The sequence below is a fragment of the Hemicordylus capensis genome, chromosome 4, assembly GCF_027244095.1.
Source record: "Hemicordylus capensis ecotype Gifberg chromosome 4, rHemCap1.1.pri, whole genome shotgun sequence".
NCBI lineage: Eukaryota > Metazoa > Chordata > Lepidosauria > Squamata > Cordylidae > Hemicordylus > Hemicordylus capensis.
The window spans coordinates 318,536,123-318,554,949 of NC_069660.1; the positions used below are offsets into that span (position 1 = coordinate 318,536,123).

At 47.0% G+C, this 18,827-nt stretch overlaps 2 protein-coding genes across 2 annotated transcripts in view; both read left to right on the forward strand.

The window, feature by feature from the left end:
• The window catches only part of MROH6 (maestro heat like repeat family member 6), a 39,059-nt gene extending 28,790 nt beyond the window's left edge, over nucleotides 1-10,269 (forward strand). Inside the window, exons 12-15 of the mRNA XM_053250212.1 lie at nucleotides 1,682-1,801; nucleotides 4,570-4,672; nucleotides 8,216-8,281; nucleotides 9,960-10,269. Coding sequence (XP_053106187.1) covers nucleotides 1,682-1,801; nucleotides 4,570-4,672; nucleotides 8,216-8,281; nucleotides 9,960-10,198 — 528 coding nt within the window. The 3' untranslated portion in view covers nucleotides 10,199-10,269. The remainder of the gene's footprint in view (nucleotides 1-1,681; nucleotides 1,802-4,569; nucleotides 4,673-8,215; nucleotides 8,282-9,959) is intronic.
• The window catches only part of ZC3H3 (zinc finger CCCH-type containing 3), a 379,413-nt gene that overhangs the window by 67,147 nt on the left and 293,439 nt on the right, over nucleotides 1-18,827 (forward strand). The window lies entirely within an intron of this gene.

The following is an 18,827-nucleotide window of genomic DNA, read 5'->3' on the forward strand; positions in this document are numbered from 1 at the left end:
CACTATATATATACATCAAATAAAATGACAAATCAAATCACATTTATTTAGAATATCAGGAAAACGTGCATGGCAAAAATTTTCTAAGAAATTTAATGCAAATTGTATTCAAATAAGAAATTTGCATGGGAAATTTTCCAATTCAAAATTCTGTACAAGTGTGCACATTTCTGACATACATTGTTCTGTCTCCCTTTCTATTGTATGAGTTCTTTTTGAATGAGTTATTCTTTTTGAACAGCAATGTAGCAACAGCTGATAGTCCATGCTGTCTCTGCCTGATGCTACTAATATTCTAGCAATTATTATCCCACAGATCATGGAGATAGCGAAGACTGAATTCCTAGTATGTACACTGATTTGGGATGCGTCCACACTGAAGCCAATAAGACTTGCTGCCACGTGTTTTGTATAGAGTCCTGGATTCCAGAAGAAACAAAGACTGTGTGTGTGTGTGTGTGTGTGTGTTGACGATTACTTAGGTAGGAGTGCCTCCTACCCTAGTTGAGAGCTGTGCATGCCCCTGATATTTGATCATCTGTGAGGCAACCAAGATTATCAGGGGCCTGGAGCACCTTCCTTATGAGGCTAGGATACAGCATCTGGGGCTCTTTACTTTGGAAAAGAGGTGACTAAGGGGAGACATGATCGAGGTGTATAAAATTATGCATGGAGTGGAGAGAGTGGACTGAGAGAATGTTTCTCCCTCTCTCACAACACTAGAACCAGGGGTCACCCCATGAAACTGAAGGTTGGGAAATTTAGGACCGACAAGCGGAAGTACTTTTTCACACAGCGCATAATTTATCTATGGAATTATCTGCCACGGGCTGATGGTGATGAAGTCTGCTAGCTCAGATGGCTTTAAAAGGGGCTCAGACAGATTCATGGAGGTCAGGTCTATCAATGGCTACTAGTCTACTGGCTATAGGCTACCTCTAGCCTCAGAGGAACGCTGCCTCTCAATTCCAGTTGCAGGGGAGCAGCAGCAAGAGAGAGGGCGTGCACATACTTCTTGCCTGTGGATTCCCCAGAGGCATCTGGTGGGCCACTGTGGGAAACAGGATGCTGGACTGGATGGGCCTCCTTGGGCCTGATCCAGCAGGGCTGTTCTTATGTTCTTATGAGAAAGGAAGGTTGGAGGCTCCTTCCATGATCATGTGCTAAGCAGAAGCAAGTTGAGAGGGGAGGCCCCTTTCTACTCTGTCTGCTGCGGGACCCAGCTGATGAACAAGGTAGGAGAAAAATCTTTCAGACTCAGCTGCTGTTTAGCACATGATCATGGAAGGATCCTCCAACCTTCTCTTCTCCTCGCAGTTGATCCAATATCAGGAGCATTCACTACTCCCTAACTAGAGTAGGAGATGAGTTCTGTGCTGGTAATAATTGTTGGGATAATTGTTTTTACATTTTTTGGTAGTCAAACAAACATGCTGCTACTTTAATGTTGCTCTATACACACTACCTAGAAACTGAAAGGAACCAGAAAAGAAAAGTCAAATGGTAGTCCAGAGCAGAATGTTCAAATGATGTTGCAATAACACTTTAACAGTCCAATTACTACTGAGTGAGTAGCTGGCACAGAATCAGGCTGTGTATGTGGCAAGAGTGCTGGCCCAAACACACCTTCTTTAGCCGCCCTGCCTTCCAAGCTCTCTCTCTCTCCATTTTGTCTCACCAGCACTGTGAGTGGACCTTGGCCCGTTGCAATGACTTCCTAGGATGGAAACTCCTGGAGGAAATAATCATCCTTGCCCATTATGACAGTCAGCAAGCCCTGGACAAAATCTGCAAACGCCTTGTAAGTGAGGAGGTTATGGATTGCTCCAATCATTGTTGGAAATTCAGTTTCACTACAAATTCAGACAATCACTTTCCAATGCCTGTGGGCTTCCCAGAGGCATCTGGTGGGCTGTTCTTATGTTCTTATCACATGGAGGCTTTACACACATTTACTTTGAATCTCCTCCGGAATGGAGTGGGCCAGTCCACATATGAGCTGCATTCAGAGGGAATCCCAGATGTTGTTGACTACAGCTCCCAGAATCCCTAGCTGGATTCAGTGGGCTTTGGCTGAGGATGCTGGGAGTTGTAGTCAAGAACATCTGGAATTTTCTGTTAGAGGGAACACTGGCTGCATTTACCCCGGTGTAGCTATGGGCTATCAGGGACCAGTAAAGACAGGACTCTGTTTCCTCCTGAATCGAGGCTGCGCATTCTGGCTTAGCCCGAATTATGTCCGGCTTTAAAAAATCCTCTATTTCCAACAGCTTTTGGGGGGGAAACCTGAGACTTCTGTTATGCCCCAAAGTTTCTTTGTGATGGGTGGAGGGGCTTCTTTCCCAATTCGCACTTGAAATCCACCCAGGTGTCAGCAAATGAGATTTGCAATTGCAAGCAATGGGGGCAGGAGGAGGGGTTGTGGCAGATGGATGCTATTCTGTGGAGGGGGTCCTTTCAGCTCATGTTTCTGTCAAGTTACATTAGAGACAGGCAGCCTACATAATACACACACACAGAAGTTGCCTCGGGTGGAGGCTATTTCTCACAAAATACTCTCAGCAGAGAAAGCCCTCTCCAGCCCCTGCCATGGTGCTGTGTTGAGATCACAAACCAGGAGCAAGTGAGACATTGGCCATGGTACCCCCAGGAGAGGGATCTTTGTTCTTTGATCCCTGGCTGGTTGGTACTGCGGTCTTCCATAACTAACTGTCAAACTAACTAACTAACAACAACAACAACAAAAAGCTCTCTCGCCTCCTCCTGATAGGATTGGTTGGATAAAAAAACCCTGAGCAAGTGGTGGGAACGAGCACAGGAAAAAGATCTGCAGAGATTGTGGAGAGGAGCCGACTCTGTGTGACCTGTCCATTTAATCCTCCTAATTACTCATCTGCGAGTCTGCTGCGGAACAGATTTGCTCTTCAGATACCCTTTGGCATGAAGTAATGTGTGAATAACTCCCAGGCTATGGTTCCCCTGCTCCCAGTCAGTGGGTTTTGGCATGGGGACTGGGTCTTGTCAAAGCCTTAACCAAGTTTGTGAGGAAAAGTGCAGAATGTGGCAGTAACTGGGTGCAGAATTCAGAGCTGCAGATCAATGGGAGAACACATGGTTTGCATTCAGAAAGTCCCAGGTTTGATTCTGGGCATGTCCAGTGAAAAGGAGGGCTGGGAAAGATCTCTCCCTGCCCAAAGCCCAGGAAATGTTTCACTTGGGGCTTTTAAAGCCCTTTAACTCACATCTCCTTCTGAATGGAGGGGGCGCGTTCACATATCCGGAAGATTTGCCCCAAAGTCCCTGTGAGTTATCGGGGAGCAGTTCACACACAATTCAGGTTTTTCACTGCACGTTAAAGTGCAGCCCAATTTATATCCAGGGTAAAAAAATCCACAATTTGTGTTGGTTTTTGGGGACAACTTCGAATTTTCAGTAAAGCCTTGCAGTAAAACCTGCTGTGTGTAAAAGTCCCTGGGAGTTTTTCACACATGGCTTCATGCTGTGGGGTAAATGTTGAGCGAAGCCACTTCGAATTACACTCGCGGCATTGAGAGAAGCAGCCCCTCCCCTCTGTTCTTGGGTTTTATTTTGGTGCAGGTTCACATCGCATGCCTCCTTGTTTCCCCTCTAGCCAATGGGGGGGGCAGAGACAGAGATTTCAAAAGCCTATATCTGAATTCTTAAAAGAGTGTATCCCTTTTATCATGTCAATGATTCTGCGTCAGTGCCTCTCCCTATTTGCACCAGCATTTTCGGAAAAACTCCTTAAAACCAGCATTAAAAAAAACCCTCGGAATTACACCGAGATAAGCTAGAATTCAAGCAACAAAGCCCGATTTGTGTGTGGCGTGGGTCCAAGGATCTCGAAGGGACTTCAGGGTATGTTTGGCTGGTGTGTGAACGCACACATTCTCTTCCGGAGGAGATTCGGGGTAACAAACCTGTCTGTAAAGCCTCCTGGAGAGCTATCATCAATTGGAGTATAAAATACTATGTGAGTTTAGTTGCTGTTTGTGCCCCCTAGAACCCACATGTTAAAAAATACTGCATGTGTCACTGTGTGTGGGGGGGGCCTCCAAAGGCCTTTAGGTCCAGGGTGCTTTCCAGACTAGCTGCTCATCAGCAACAAAATGCCTCGGTTCGGGCAAGTCGCATTTAGATTGTAAACAGCAGGGGGAACAGTCTCGTGGAAAACAACCCCCCCCCAACCAGCAACTTTTCCATGCCTGATATACGACGTCCTTGCTCTGTATCGCAGCGATTAAATTCGCAACGAGGCATTGGCAATGTGAACGGTGCCCAGCTGTCTGCGTAGGGACTGCGGTGTCACGATGCAGGAAGTGTGGAAGCACACTTTCGAGATATGTCCTGACCCCATTGTAGCATCTCGTCTGGAAAGCGCCCAGGCTCCAAAATTACCTAAGTGCACCTGTGACTGGGATCCGGCCCTTTCCCCTCCTTTGATGCTATCCTCAAGTGCTGGCCAACCTCTTGAGGTGTCCTTCCTAAGTTCAGTTCCACGGAAAGCGAGAGCTGGTATTCAGAGAGGCCCTCCTTTCCCATCCCCAGGTGCAGCGGTATCCAGGCAGAACCCCAGCCTTCCTGTCTGACAGCATGAACTATCTGAAGAGCCCGAAGGCCCCTCTGAGGAGAGCAGCCAGCATGATCATAGGTAATTGGAAAGGGGTGTTCCTTCAGCTGGGTTCCTCTGGTGCTCTTCCTGGAGCCTCCCTTTTAGGTTCCAGGGCTCCCCGGCAGGCAGCGATCAGGAACGAGGCCACGACTCTGCTGACAACGGCCCACACCACCTTCATGAAGCTTGACCTACACTCTTAGCACGGTGGGCTTCGAGCAGGGGCAGAGTCACCATTGCGCGGGCCCCCCTCCCCCCCGCAAAAAAAGAACCTGGGCTACTGTGTTCAGTGGCCACGCCTGGCGCCCCAGCCACACCCCTGCAGCAGACGTCAGAAGGGGTGTGGTCGTTTTTCTTGCGCTGGGCTCTGTTTTTGAAAAGCTTCAGCCAGCGCTGGGTTCCCAGCCTGGCCAGGAACGCATCTTGCTGCCTTTACAAGCTGCCACTGCAAACACGGTTCTGGCTGTAATTTACTTGCAAATGGGGCGCGTGCCCCATTTGCAAAGGCGACCACGCCCCTGTGTGTCTGACATCCGGCGCAGGGGGCATGGCTGGGGTGGTGGGGGCTGCCGGCATCCCCCCCACCCCACTGGGGCTTCCAGTTCAATTCAGCAGGAACCAACATGGAAGGAGGCGCGTGCGAAATAGTGGCAGCCCGTTTGCCACTCAACACAGTCAGGTTTGGAGGATGTCGCTTCCAGCAGCAGCTCCTCCTAACGAGCCGGGGGGCGAGGGGGGGGCTCCAAACGAGGTGCAGCTGCCTCTGGTTCCTGGCGGCCCAATTGCGCCTGTTTCTCCCATCCGGCACCGCCCTGTGTTGTTAAGGAGAGCTGCGTGGCCTGCAGGCTGGGCATTCATCAGCTGGGCGGGCCTGCACACCCCTACCTGATGAATGGCCGGCCTGCATTCGCCCTGATGCTTAATTAGGGCATGCCCAGGCCTCTGATTTAGTATCCAGTTAGCACGGGACTGGGAAGTCCAACCGCCCGCCTCCCTCTATGCTCAAACCAGGAGGGAGGTGATGGAACTCCTGTGGCGCTACACACGCTACCTTTGAACCCTGAAGCTACTCGGGAATTTCCCTCTGCAGAAGCACTCCTTCCATGTCATGTCACTGAGCAGGGAGGACGAGGGCGAGAAGCGGCAGCTGACGGGGAGTGTGCGGTTGGGGCCAGGCCAGCCACCGGGCCTCGGAGATCACAGGCCTGGAGGAGATCACCCTGGTCGCCCTGCCTAAAGGAAGGGCCGGGCAAGATGCCACCCGCCTCATGACACTGTCATCAGAGCGGCTCCTCGGGAAGTGTTGCAAGGTAGGGGTGTGCACGGACCGGTCCGGGGCCATGCAAAAGGCCTCCGGACCGGTCCAGAATTCGGCCGGTCCGTCAGTCCGGTGGGGTGTGTGTGTGTCTTTAAGGATGGGGGGGTAGTACTTACCCCCCCGTCGCTCTTCCTGCGCCCCCCGCCGCTGGACTTTTCTAAAGCGTTCTTGGATGCATGCGTGGCGCCAGCTTTTTCGGCTTGTTGGAAGGAAGACAATGACAGGGGCAGGGGCGGCAGGGTGGAACTCTGCTGCCCCAAGAACACTTTAGAAACGTCCAGCGGTGGGGGGTGGGGGAAGAGCGGTGGGGGGGGGTAAGTATTACCCCCCCACCCTTAAAGACACACTTCCCCCCCAGTGCTGGACCACACCTCCGTGGTTCCGTGCACATCCCTACTGCAAGGAGTGCCTCTCTCCGCACCCGCCTTGCAAAGCTGGCCAGAAGCCCCAGGAGACAAGAGGAGGCTGCTGGCCACCTTCTTTGCCCCTGGTGCCACTGTCAAAACTGGCAAGGCTCCTTTTTGAAAGGGGGCTGGCCCCTCCGGGGGGGGGAGCTCATGGGGCAAGGCAGCATTGGGCATTTCCCCTCTGGCTCCGCAATCCTTTGGGCACCCCGGACTTAGGCAGACTCCCCAGCAGTTCGGGAGGCCAGCCCTGGTCCAGCGCAATAATTGCTTGTGGGGTCTTGGAGGCTTTGGGGGAAGGCCTGAATTTGGGGTTGGAGCCCAAGTAGGGGCATCAGTTCCCCCCAAGACAGAGCTTAGGCTGACCCTGCAGGGCTGGCTCTGGCTGTTTCTCCAGGATGGAGGAGGTCACTGCAAGATGGAGGTCAATGCCAGAGGTTCCTGCAGGGACCTCTCTCTTTTCTCATCAGTGGCCCTTGCTTCCAAATCAACATAATTGTCATCATCGTCGTCATCATCATCATCATCATCATCATCATCATCATTTATTACATTTTTATACTGCCCCATCCAAAGACACTGGGCGATGCACAGCAAGAAAAAAACCCAAAACCAAACACCATTTAAAACAAATGGCTTAAAACAACATAAAAACAAATTTAAAACAGTTCAGAACCATTTAAAACCAATTAAAAATATTTAAGGACAATTTAAAAACCTTAAAAGCCAGGCCGAACAAATAAGTTCTATTTAGGCACAGGATCCAGCTGTGTAGCTTACAGACAATACAGAACAGAATATAGAAAGAAAGGGTACTGATTAATCATTAGCATTGCATTTTTAATGTGCAGAAGGCTGCATAAACTTTATCTGTCCAGCCCTGGCACTAACCCTGCGAGGTGGGCCTTTCTCAATCCAATTTTTCAGACTGGAAAAGAGAAAATAGAGAGGAGAGCTGGTCTTGTGGTAGTAAGCATGACTTGTCCCCATAGCTAAGCAGGGTCTGCCCTGGTTGCATCTGAATGGGAGACTAGAAGTGTGAGGACTGGAAGAGATTCCCCTCACGGGATGAAGCTGCTCTGGGAAGAGCAGAAGGTTCCAAGTTCCCTCCCTGGCTTCTCCAAGATAGGACAAGATTTATTTATTTTTTAATAGGACAAGATTTTTTTAATTGAACCAACAAACTACCAAAGCATACAGTACATTGCCTGAGAGAGATTCTTGCCTGCAACCTTGGAGAAGCCGCTGCCAGTCTGTGAAGACAATACTGAGCTAGATAGACCAATGGTCTGACTCAGTATATGGCAGTTTCCTATGTTCCTAATTTACCTCAGGCTTTTAGCTGGGTTAAAGGGTGCAAGTGCACCCTTTTACTCAAATTCCCAGTTTTATGTATGCCCAGACTGCACGCTGTCCAAGTGTACACAGAGCCAGGCTCTTAGAGCGCCTGACTATGGGGGAATCCCCCAATGTACCACACTCATTGTGCAGTGCATTGTGGGATATCTGGACGCCAGCGTGCATTTTTTCTGGCCTCCCGAATGTTGCATGGTTGCAGGCAGCAGTGGTTGCATGAGCGCATGAGCTACGATCGCCACTGGATTGACTGAGGGGAAGGTAGCTATCTCCTGCCTTCCCTACCACCTGCCCTCCCTGGCCCAGAAGAAGGTTGTGTAAATGACCTTAGTAACTTTCCCAAGGCTTTCCAGTGAGTCCATGACTGTGTGGCTATTTGAATTCAGGTCTCCCAAGTTCTGCCATTGTTCATAACGAGTAAGCATGACCTCTGTAAGTGTTAGAACATCTGCTAAAAGTGATGGGGTAGAACTGCAGGCTAATTATTTTTCACTGCCCTGGTAGGATTCCTTGTCTTTCACATGGATACCAGAAATGTGAGTGCGGAAGATCTGACTTCTCTGCTTAGTGGTAAGCAAAGATGCTAGTATATTCACCGCATAATACATTTTTCTAAATGTGATATGGTGCATTCATCATACAACATCCTCATGGTTGGCAATCAGGAGGCATTTTGGTCCAACAAATGTCCTGGATTAATCTTTGTTCTGAAGGTTTTTTAAAAAACATTCTGGGCAGTTCACATAATCATAAATAAATGATTGACAGGAACATGTGAGTGTGCTGTTCTGACACGCCCCCTAGGTGTGGTATGCCCCCTACATGTACACAGTCATTCCCCTGTTTTCATCAACGGAATGTTGGAGGGTATTGATAGCAAAATCTGTCACTGGGCCAGATGGATCCTCCTTTGGTCTAGAACATAAGAACAGTCCTGCTGGATCAGGCCCAAGGACTATTTAGCCCAATATCTGGTCTTGTGGTAGCAAGCATGAATTGTCCCCTTTGCTAAGCAGGGTCCATCCTGGTTGCATTTGAATGGGAGACCACATGCATGAGTACTGTAAGATATTCCTCTTAGGGGATGGTGCCAGTCTGGGAAGAGCACCTGCATGCTTGAATGCAGAGCTTCCAAGTTCCTTCCCTGGCATCTCCAAGGCAGGGCTGAGAGAGACTCCTGCCTGCAACCTGGGAGAAGCTGCTGCCAGTCTGGGTAGACAATACTGAGCTAGATGGATCAATGGTCTGACTTGGTATATGGCAGCTTCCTATTTTCCTATCCTGCTTCACGCTGTGGCCCACCAGATGCTTCTGAGGAGCCCACAGGTAAGAGGTGAGGGCATGCCCTCTCTCTTGCTGCTGCAACCCTTCAATTGGCATTTAGAGGCATCTTGCCTCTGAAGCTGGAGGTGGTCTGACCGAGGAGGACTCTTCTTGTGTTCTAATGCTGACAAACACAGTTATGTTCCCAAGTGCCACTAATTGCACTACATAAATTATTTCAAAAAACATGGTGAATGAGCAGGGGTGGATCTATAGTTGAACAAATATATGCAATGAGCACAAGCCGCTGCTATAGGGAACCATGCCTGAATTTGCTACTTGAATCATAGTTTCCCCATGGGGATCAACAGGACACTCAAAAAGATTAATAACTCCTGAATGGCTGGGCAGAAAACTCTGAAATTTCATGCAATATTCCTGTATGCTGATAGCATTAAATGTGTGGATGATCAGTCCACCCATTGATTTTTAATGAATTTAAAAATTTAAAAAAACTTTAAATTTAAAAAAAAAAAAAGTCAGCGAGTGGACTGATCTCCTTGAACGCCTGAACATTTAATACTAACATCATCTGCTATCACCATATGAATTTTGAGAACTATCTGCCTAGCTATTCTGTAGTTATAACATGAGGCACAAAACTGGGGCTATTACTCCATTTACATGAAGGCAAGGGGCAGTCTCCTCCAAATGAGAATTGAATGATGGACAGAGTGGCGGATTCAGTTCCAGAACTTGTTGTAACTTTCTGCCACAAATCATGCAGTTAAATCATGCATTTAACCTTGTTAAGTTTCAGGGCTTTCTGCCCAAGCATTTGGGAGTAATTAATAGTTTTGAGTATCTCATTGATCCCTATGGGGAAATTATCTGATGAGGCCCATGTTCAATTCTTGCACATAGGCCCCTTCAGAGCTTGTGGTGCCACTGTTAACCAGTCAGTTTTAATGCCTTTGGGTTGCAGGTCTTGGCCATTTGGTGCATGATCCTGAGGCCACCATCTCCAACGCAGCCTCCGTCTCCATCCTGCAAGTGAGACAGGCAGAGAGGAACCCTCCCATTCCTCCACTCCTGCGGGCGCTCAGGAGGGTGCTGTGCTGCCTTCCCAGCTGGGAGAGAGAGAAACCACAGTTTGAGGATAGTCCCTTCAAGCGGAAGCAATGCCTAGAAGTCTCTGAGGAGCTGGCAGGATTTTCTTGCTGAAAAGATATTTGTTCATCATCCTTTGAATGTTTTAAACTGGAAGCATTTTATTTGCATTAAAATGCCTTATATGATAACAGGTTCCATGTGATTTGGGCTCTTTCACTCCTTTTCCTGAGAGGTTCCAGGGTAGTTTTTAATAGGGAAATTATTATTTCTGCAGGCACCCCGAGATCCATCTCGGTCAGTGTTATCTACTCCAGGGATTCCCAGCGTTGAGTCCCCAGATGTTGTTGGACCACAGTTCCCATAATCCTCATCCACAATGGACATCATGAGGCCCACAGCCCCTCATGTTGACAATTAAATGTTTTCAACCTAAAGGAATTCCAACATTCTCTTCCAGTTTTTGAAGCCAGACATTTCCAGGGAAAACAAATGGAAGATACGGGCCTGGCTCACACAATGGTTTGCATCTAGGGTGTTTTTTTTTTTAACCCTTTTTTATTTGAAATATTAAAAAAAAACCAAAACACCCCAACCCATCCAATTCACAAATCATAACTTTGAAAAGAGTTCATATAAGTGTACAAAATCTTGCACATTCTCCTTCCAAACCTGGACAAACAACGAGGTCGTACACATGACTGTCAGCTGCCACTTCCAAGGGCTGCGGGAAAGGCTGGAGCTTGCCTGCCTTCCCCAGCAGATGAGCAGCAGCCGTGCTTCCCTCTGCTGCGCTGCGCGCCCACATGAGCAACAGGGCAGTGAAGGCAAGAGCTGGGCGCGGGAGGACTTCTCCCTTCCGCTCCACATCCCAGAGTGCCCAGCACTCAGCGCGGCCGCTCACCTTGCCGCCCCAGCTCGCTGCCAGAAATGGCGGCAGGCTGGGCAGGGGGAAGCCTTTTCACTGGGCGGAGAGTGTGCTCACGATCATCTGCCAGGGTTACAAAGTCGGGCTAGCAGGGGCAGAAGCGCCAGGATCAGGAGCAAACCCAGCGCTCCACACAACTGGAGATGTTGCTTTCCCCCATGTTTTTGCAATACATAGAGACATAGGAAGCTGCCATATACTGAGTCAGACCATTGGTCTGTCTAGCTCAGTATTGTCTTCACAGACTGGCAGTGGCTTCTCCAAGGTTGCAGGCAGGAGTCTCTCTCAGCTTTATCTTGGAGATGCTGCCAGGGAACTTGAAACCTAGATGCTCTTCCCTGGGTGGCTCCATCCACCTAAGGGGAAGATCTTACAGTGCTCACACATCAATTCTCCCATTCATATGCAACCAGGGTGGACCCTGCTTAGCTAAGGGGACAAGTCATGCTTGTTTTGGGTCCAAATCTGGCCAGCTAGCACAGGGGTGATTTGTTTTGTCCACAAGTAGCCCAAAACAGGTAGATTTGGGTACAAATTGTTTTGTACCCAAATCATTTCACACATCCCTAATTTCTTCACTTTGAGTAGTAGGCCATATTTTAAAAAAACACTCACCCACATGATGCACACAAAGCATTATGGCTCCATAACCCTGTGCCCTAGAGCTGCTGTGGCATCTGAATACAGCCCCAGTGCCAGTATGAACGGGCAGAAATGTGAGCAGTACTTGTGCAGTTTCCCTTGCTCACCACAAGGGGGAAAGCTGTGGAAGCAGGGCTCACACTTCCACTCTGCCTAATCAGCAATGGGGCTGCATTCGTTTTCTGCCTGCGCAGCAGCCCCACAGTGCAGCATTATGGAGCTGTCCTGCTCCACATCATGTGGGCCACCACATTTACAATAATGGCACATCTTTCATTTTCAGAAGAGTCTCCTAACAGGAGACAGACAAGCCCCTGAAGTCTCCACCTCCTCCACCACCTCCATGCCACACATACCTGGTAATAGTAATAATAATAACTAGCTGACCCCGCACAGACCATCTGTGCATTATTTGGGGCCGGCGTTTCCCGCCCGGGCTGGTCCTTCCCCCCTCTCCCCCTGCAGTTTCTGGCTGGCTTTAAAGCTGTCCCGTCCCCTCCCAGGCTGTCTCCTCTTCCTGGCGACCCAGACACATCCTCACCCCGCCACCGCCGCCTTGCCACCACAGCTGGGCCCACCGCTGCCTCACCACTGAGGCTGGGGACACCGCCTCCCCATCACGTCTGGGCCCGCTGCTTCCCTCATGCAGCTCCTTCCCAATCAGGCCCCAATTTCTCTGTCCTTGCTCCCGTCTTTGCTGGGAACTCTCACAGCATGTCACGAGAGTTCCACGCAAGAGTTCCGCCCTGAAGACATGCATCCCCTCGGTGGAAGGCTAAGAGAAATAATTATACAGATGAATAAACTTTATTTTTCAGCTGCTTCATAACAAATGGATCTGCATCATGGAACGTTGCATTAATAAGGAATGGGTTCTGCGCTTGCACAGGGACCTTGCGGGTAGATTGACTTGCTCCTTGTGACGCCCACTCTGCCCTGCATGTGCTCTGTGCTCCCGTTGAAATCGTCAGTTTGTCCCAGTTTTTACTTGACTGCCAAAGTGTCAAAATCTCATTGCCGGCTCCTCAGTTCATCTAGATTCAATAGAGAGAAACTTAAGATATTCATTTTTATTCGTATTGAACTTGGACTGTTTCCTCACAATTCTAACATTTAACAGACTGGCTACATGGATTTGGATGTCTTGTGTATTGGAGCCGCGGGGCTGTAGCCTCGGGGCGCACCTTTAACGGTGATGGAGACGAAGAAAACATTTAAGCGTTGTGTGGACTGTCAAGCTAAGTTACTGAGCATGTGCAGGGCAGAGTGGGCATCACGAGGAGCCAGTCAATCTACCCACAACGTCCCTGCGTAGGTGCAGAACCCATTCCTTATGAATGCAACGGATCACTACCTGATCATCAGAGGCGTATCTAGGGAAAATAGCGCCTAGGGCAAACACTGAAATTGCGCCCACTGTCCAAGCATCTGACACCCATCTTTCAGTTAACTTTACTATAATATCAGCTGAAAAATATAAGTCAAGCTCATTAATCTTTTAAAATTTCAAAAACTATTTAGCAGTAGATGTAGACAGACCAAAAAATGCTGAAAAACTACAAATTTCAGTATGCTGGGGCTCATGAAATACCCAAATACTATGTGGAGGTGTACTTGGAAAACTAAACAGAAGTGCCTGTCTAATTCTCTACTATGCATCTACTAGCATCACTATTACATAAGTTTTAAAAATAAATGGAGAATTTGACTTTTCCCAGATACTCTGTAAATAATTAAAGGATATGCAGAGTAAACTGTGTCACTGCTTGGAATATATTCTAGTCTTTCAGAAAGACAGTTAAAATGAGAGAAAGAGAGCAAGAAACTCCCAGTGGGCCTTAATATTAAGGATTTCACACTGATTCAAAGACAAACTCACCATTAATAGCCATATTAGCAAGACATTACATTTAACTCACTTATCACAAGAAGCAAAGTAAGAGCAAATGAATACAATCCTAGCTCATAAGCATCAGCTCAGTATTCACAAGCCCTGATTCTCTGTTCATAGTGCCAATCTGAATATGTGTACAGTGACATATTATATATTATTATTTTTTTACCTGTAGCCCCTTCGGGGGGCTTCCTAAAGGCTGGGGGGTTTGCAAAGGTTCCTCCTCCCCCCACTGGCCTCTAGGGCCTCGCAGGGACCATTTGAGCATGTGCAGTGGCCGTTTTAAAAAATCTTTTTTTAAAAATGGCCACTGAAAACAAAATAGCCACCGCGCATGCTCAAATGGCCTCTGCAAGGCCTGGCATGACCTAGGGCCTCACAGAGGCCATTTGAGCATGCACGGTGGCCATTTTGTTTTTGGCAGCCATTTTTTTTAAAAAAATTAATTTACAAAATGCCACCCCCCTTCAAGTGGCGCCCAGGGCACGTGCCCTGCCTGCCCTACCCCTAGATACGCCCCTGCTGATCATTAGTTACAGGTGAGCAACCTGTTTTTCTCTGGGTGCCTCACAACAACGTAACAGTAAATAACATCCAGTAAAAATACACAAAACAAGACAAACAGATTGCAATATAAAATATGATACAAAACATTTTAAAAATATTTTTAAGAAACAATTTTAAAGTTTACTTTGAATTGGACCCGGAAATGGACTGGGAGCCAGGGAAGAAGTGGCATGATATGATCAGTTGCTGCACTGGTTACCCAATCGCTTCCAAGTTCAATTTAAGTTCCTGGTTCTGACCTTCAAAGCCTTGCGGGGCTTGACGCCTGTCTACCTACAGACCTGCCTCTCCCACCCAGTTACATCCTGTCTGGTTAGATCATCTCAGATGGCCCTTTTTTCCATCTCTGATTTCCGAGAGGTTTGGGGCTCTAGGACCCGCAAAAGGGCTTTCTCGGTTGCTGCCCCACTTCTTTGGAACTCTCTTCCCCTTCAGATTCGTCTAGCCCCTTCCTTACTGATCTTCAAATCTCTATTGAAGACTTTTCTTTTTCACCAGGCTTTTGCCCTGGAGTTTACTTTATTTGTTTTTTGTTAGTTACTTTAGTTTTTAATTTAGAATGTAATTTTTAATGTTGCCTTGTTTGCATGTTTTTGTGCACCGCCCAGAGTCTCCGGAGTGGGTGGTATATTAAATGTTTCTAATAAATAATAAATAAATAAAATGTGCATCCCCAGTGAATAATCTTGTGGCCCTATTTTGATCCAATTGCAGTTCCCGGCCATTTTCAAAGGCAGCCTCACTTAGAATGCATTGCAGTAATTGAAGTGAGAGGTGAACAAAGCATGAGTAACTGTGGCCAAGCGATCTCTGTTGATGTATCAGCTGAAGCTGATAAAAGTCACTCTGAGCCACAGAGGCCACTTGAACCTCTAGTGACAATGCTGGATCAATGAGCACCACCAAGCTGCGAACATGGTCCTTCAGGGGGGGTGCAGCCCCCTCTAAAACAGGCTGAACATCATTCACCCAGACAGATGAATCATCGACCAGCAGTATTTCTGTCTTGTCTTGATTGGGACTAAACACAAGATTGGGTAAAGTCAGCTGCATGGCCCGGAAAGGCAACTCTATAATCAACGTTTGGTGATTGTTTCGTTTAAGCAAAACCAGATGTTTTGCTCCTGTGTTTCCAGGATAAGAATGGAATTTCTGGACGAGACAGAATCTTTCTTATTTTAGTCACCAACATAAATTAAATTATTGGAGAGAGGAAAATACAAGCACGATTATGTGATCCAGAGAGGCACTTGAGCTGATCACCCAGAAGATCTCTCTCGCAATAGTACAGCTCAGCCAATGGGATTCATCCAGTCTTGTCTTCATTGAGAGTTATTTTCCTGCATTCATCTGTGAAAGGTATGTGTATTATCTCCAATAAATTTTAATTTCCCTAGAAGTATCTAGAATGAAAGCTTGTGATTTACATTCTACATTGTAGAAAGCAAATCACAAGCTTTTATCCTAGATATATCTAAGAGATTAACATTAATTTGAAAGAAGGCGTACCTTACTCAGATGAAGGTTCCATAGAAACCGGTTTTTAATGATTCCTTGATGTGAGTTCTTGTTTGCTTGCCTTAGCCATCTGTTGCTTTTGTACTCTCTTGAAAGGAAAGATACATAACAACCTTACCCTCACACATCTGTTACAGAAGATGCTACAGTTTGTGCTATCAAATCTAAATATTATATTCAGGTTTTAATTTCTTTTGAGGTATGGGGCAGTATTTTTCCACAGAACACCGAATTTTTAAAAAAAGGTGAAACAGGGAATCAATGCATTTATTTTTACAGAGCTGTTTGTCAAATGATGTACACACCCAAACACATTACTTATGGCTTGTTACACTTCTTAGGAAAGCCGTGAAGATGCTAGTCAAAGAGGACAGCCCAAAGTATCTAAGGATTGGAAGATCATGCTTCTAGGCACAGTTCCACCTGTAAAAGCCAAGGAAGAAGAAGGAGACAGAATAACTGCAGGATTATCGGTGTGTGTTAGGAGTCTGGGCATGCAGACATATACCAATGCATGTAGTCAAGGGAACCAGATCCCATGGCAGCTGTGCTGAGCCTGCTGATGATGACTCTGCTGTTTCAATCCTCTTCCTTGAAAACTCTGCTTGAAGCATTTATCCCGCCAGAAAAACATGATGCCCATTTGACAAATGAAAGTTGCTTTTGCATTAGGATTATGTGCAGCTTCTCTTCCCAAAAGAGGCATGTTTTTGTAACTCAAGAGATACTTCCTTCCCTTGGGCACACGCTCTGGAGTTGTTGCTGGTATCAGCAAAATATCCAATTTCAAATGTCATTTGCCTTTGGGAATACTTTTCATCCCCTTTCCCAAAGAGTTAAAACAGCAAATGGTATCAGAGCTGTTGAAACTTTCCTCCAGCAGTAAATAACTGCCTGGCTTTCCAGGACTTCTTTATCCATTCTGGAGAAGAGAGTTTTCTCAGCATGAAAGTTTCTTAAATATTGCACTAGTAGTCTGTCAAGATGCACCTATGACAGTCAGGCCTATGGTATAATAGTCCCCAGAGACGTCTACACACATGGCTTTTCTTATTGATTGATTGATTGATTGCACTTATATCCCACTCGTCCTCCGAGGAGCTCAGAGCAGTGCACATGGTTCCTTTTAGTTTGCATCTCCTCCAGAATGGAGGGTGTGAGTCCATATATCAGCAGGATTTACTCCGAAGTTGCAGCGGGCTATCAGGGACCAGTTCACACACCATTCTGCTTTTCCCTGAATTACTGCTGCACATTCTAGCTGAGCCCAAAGTATGTCCAGGGTAAAAAAAAAAAAACCCTCTATTTGGGGTGGCTTTTTAAAAAATGCCCCGACACTTCTCCTGCAATGTGTGGAGGAGCCATTGCCAATAATTCGGCTTTTTTCCAAACTTGTACTTTCATGGATTTTTTTTTTTTTAATTCAAGCAGCGCTGATCAGCTTCAGAAAGAGCCAACAGCTTGGAAAGGGCTTTCTCTGGTCTTGTGGTGGCAAGCATGACTTGTCCCCTTAGCTAAGCAGGGTCTGCCTGGCTGCATATGAATGGGAGACTAGAAGTGTAAGCACTGTCAGAGATTCCCCTCAGGGGATGGAACCGCCACTCTGGGAAGAGCAGAAGGTTCCAAGTTCCCTCCCTGGCAGCATCTCCAAGAGAGGACAGAGAGAGACTCCTGCCTGCAACCTTGGAGAAGCCGCTGCCAGACTGTGAAGACGATTTTGGGCTGGACAGACCGATGGCCTGACTCAGTATATGGCAGCTTCCTATGTTCCTATGTTTGCTGGGGATCAGAAGAGGAGGCGTTAAGCCTATGTTGCCCAGACTATGGGAAACACTCATATATCAGGCAGCAGTGATATAGGAAGATGCTGAAAGGCATCATCTCATACTGTGTGGGAGGAGGAAATGGTCAACCCTTCTTGTATTCTACCAAAGACAACCCAGGGCTCTGTGTTTGCCAGGAGTCGGCACCGACTCAAGGGCACACTTTACTTTACTTTGCCTTCCCCCAAACCCACCCTCCCTCCATTTTCAGTCCATAAACAAACTTCAGCTGCACAAATCATGTCAGAAGTATTCAAATTCAGGTTACAAAACTGTCCTTGGTGACTGTTTGGTTATCAGTAAACCTTTATTGTGTTGGAGGGGGAGAGATTCTGCTCTCTGTGTCACTTGTATCAGTAGAGAATTCCATGGGCATAGATTCAGGGGAAAGCTTTTCTACTGGCCTTTGTATCTGCGCCTTTAAAAATCAGTGTTTTATGCAAATGCTGTTTGGTTTATCTCTGTGCTGAGAAAAGCCTCCTGTGCTGATTTCTGCACATCAAGCTGTTATTAAAGGCACAAGAGCAGGCTAAGGTTTCTCCATGGTCAATTGGCAACCTTACTGGGGAATATGTCTCCCTTTTTTAACTTTGCTACAGAGATGTGAAGGCCTGAGAGGAAACTAGGGGGAAACACACACCAATTTCCCCAGAAGAAAATGGGGTGGGGGGGGAGATCCCGTTCCCAGTATCTTATCATTATTAATCTTGCAGCAGTCAACAAACTGGATATAAGATTTCTTAATTTCTGAGGAATATTTTAAAAATATTGCAGCAAAGCCCACTGGGGAGCCCTGTTAATTTTGATTGTTATTTTTTAGCCTCAACACCATAGTTTGTGATGATGTCATCCATCCCAATTGAAGATGGCAGCTGAGTGAATGTTCGAGGCACAAGTGGGAACCAATTTGGACGAAATTCAGTACAGTTGTAGTGACACATAGGGACACCTTAATGGCATAGTATTTGATGATGTCATCCAGCCCAATTTAAGATGGCAGATGTGTGAACATTTGAGCTGGAAATGGGCTAACTTGTGAACCGTCTACCTGATTTGGAACAATTTGATACAGTCGTAGGGTCACATAGGAACAACTCAATAGCGTAATTTGTGATGATGTTATCCACCTCAATTAAAGATGGGGGATGTGTGCACATTTGAGGGAGAAGTGGACTAACTTGTGAACATGGTAATTATCTCTTACAATTATATGGCAAGGAAAATAGCTACATTTGTTTTTATTATAACTTCTTGTTCTTTTTTGTCTATGACCACGTTCCAAAACGTCTGCAACACTGCACAGCTCCAAAGCATATGAAGAGTATCAACATTCATCCCCACACTTCAAGCACCCCATAGAGTTCCCATTAT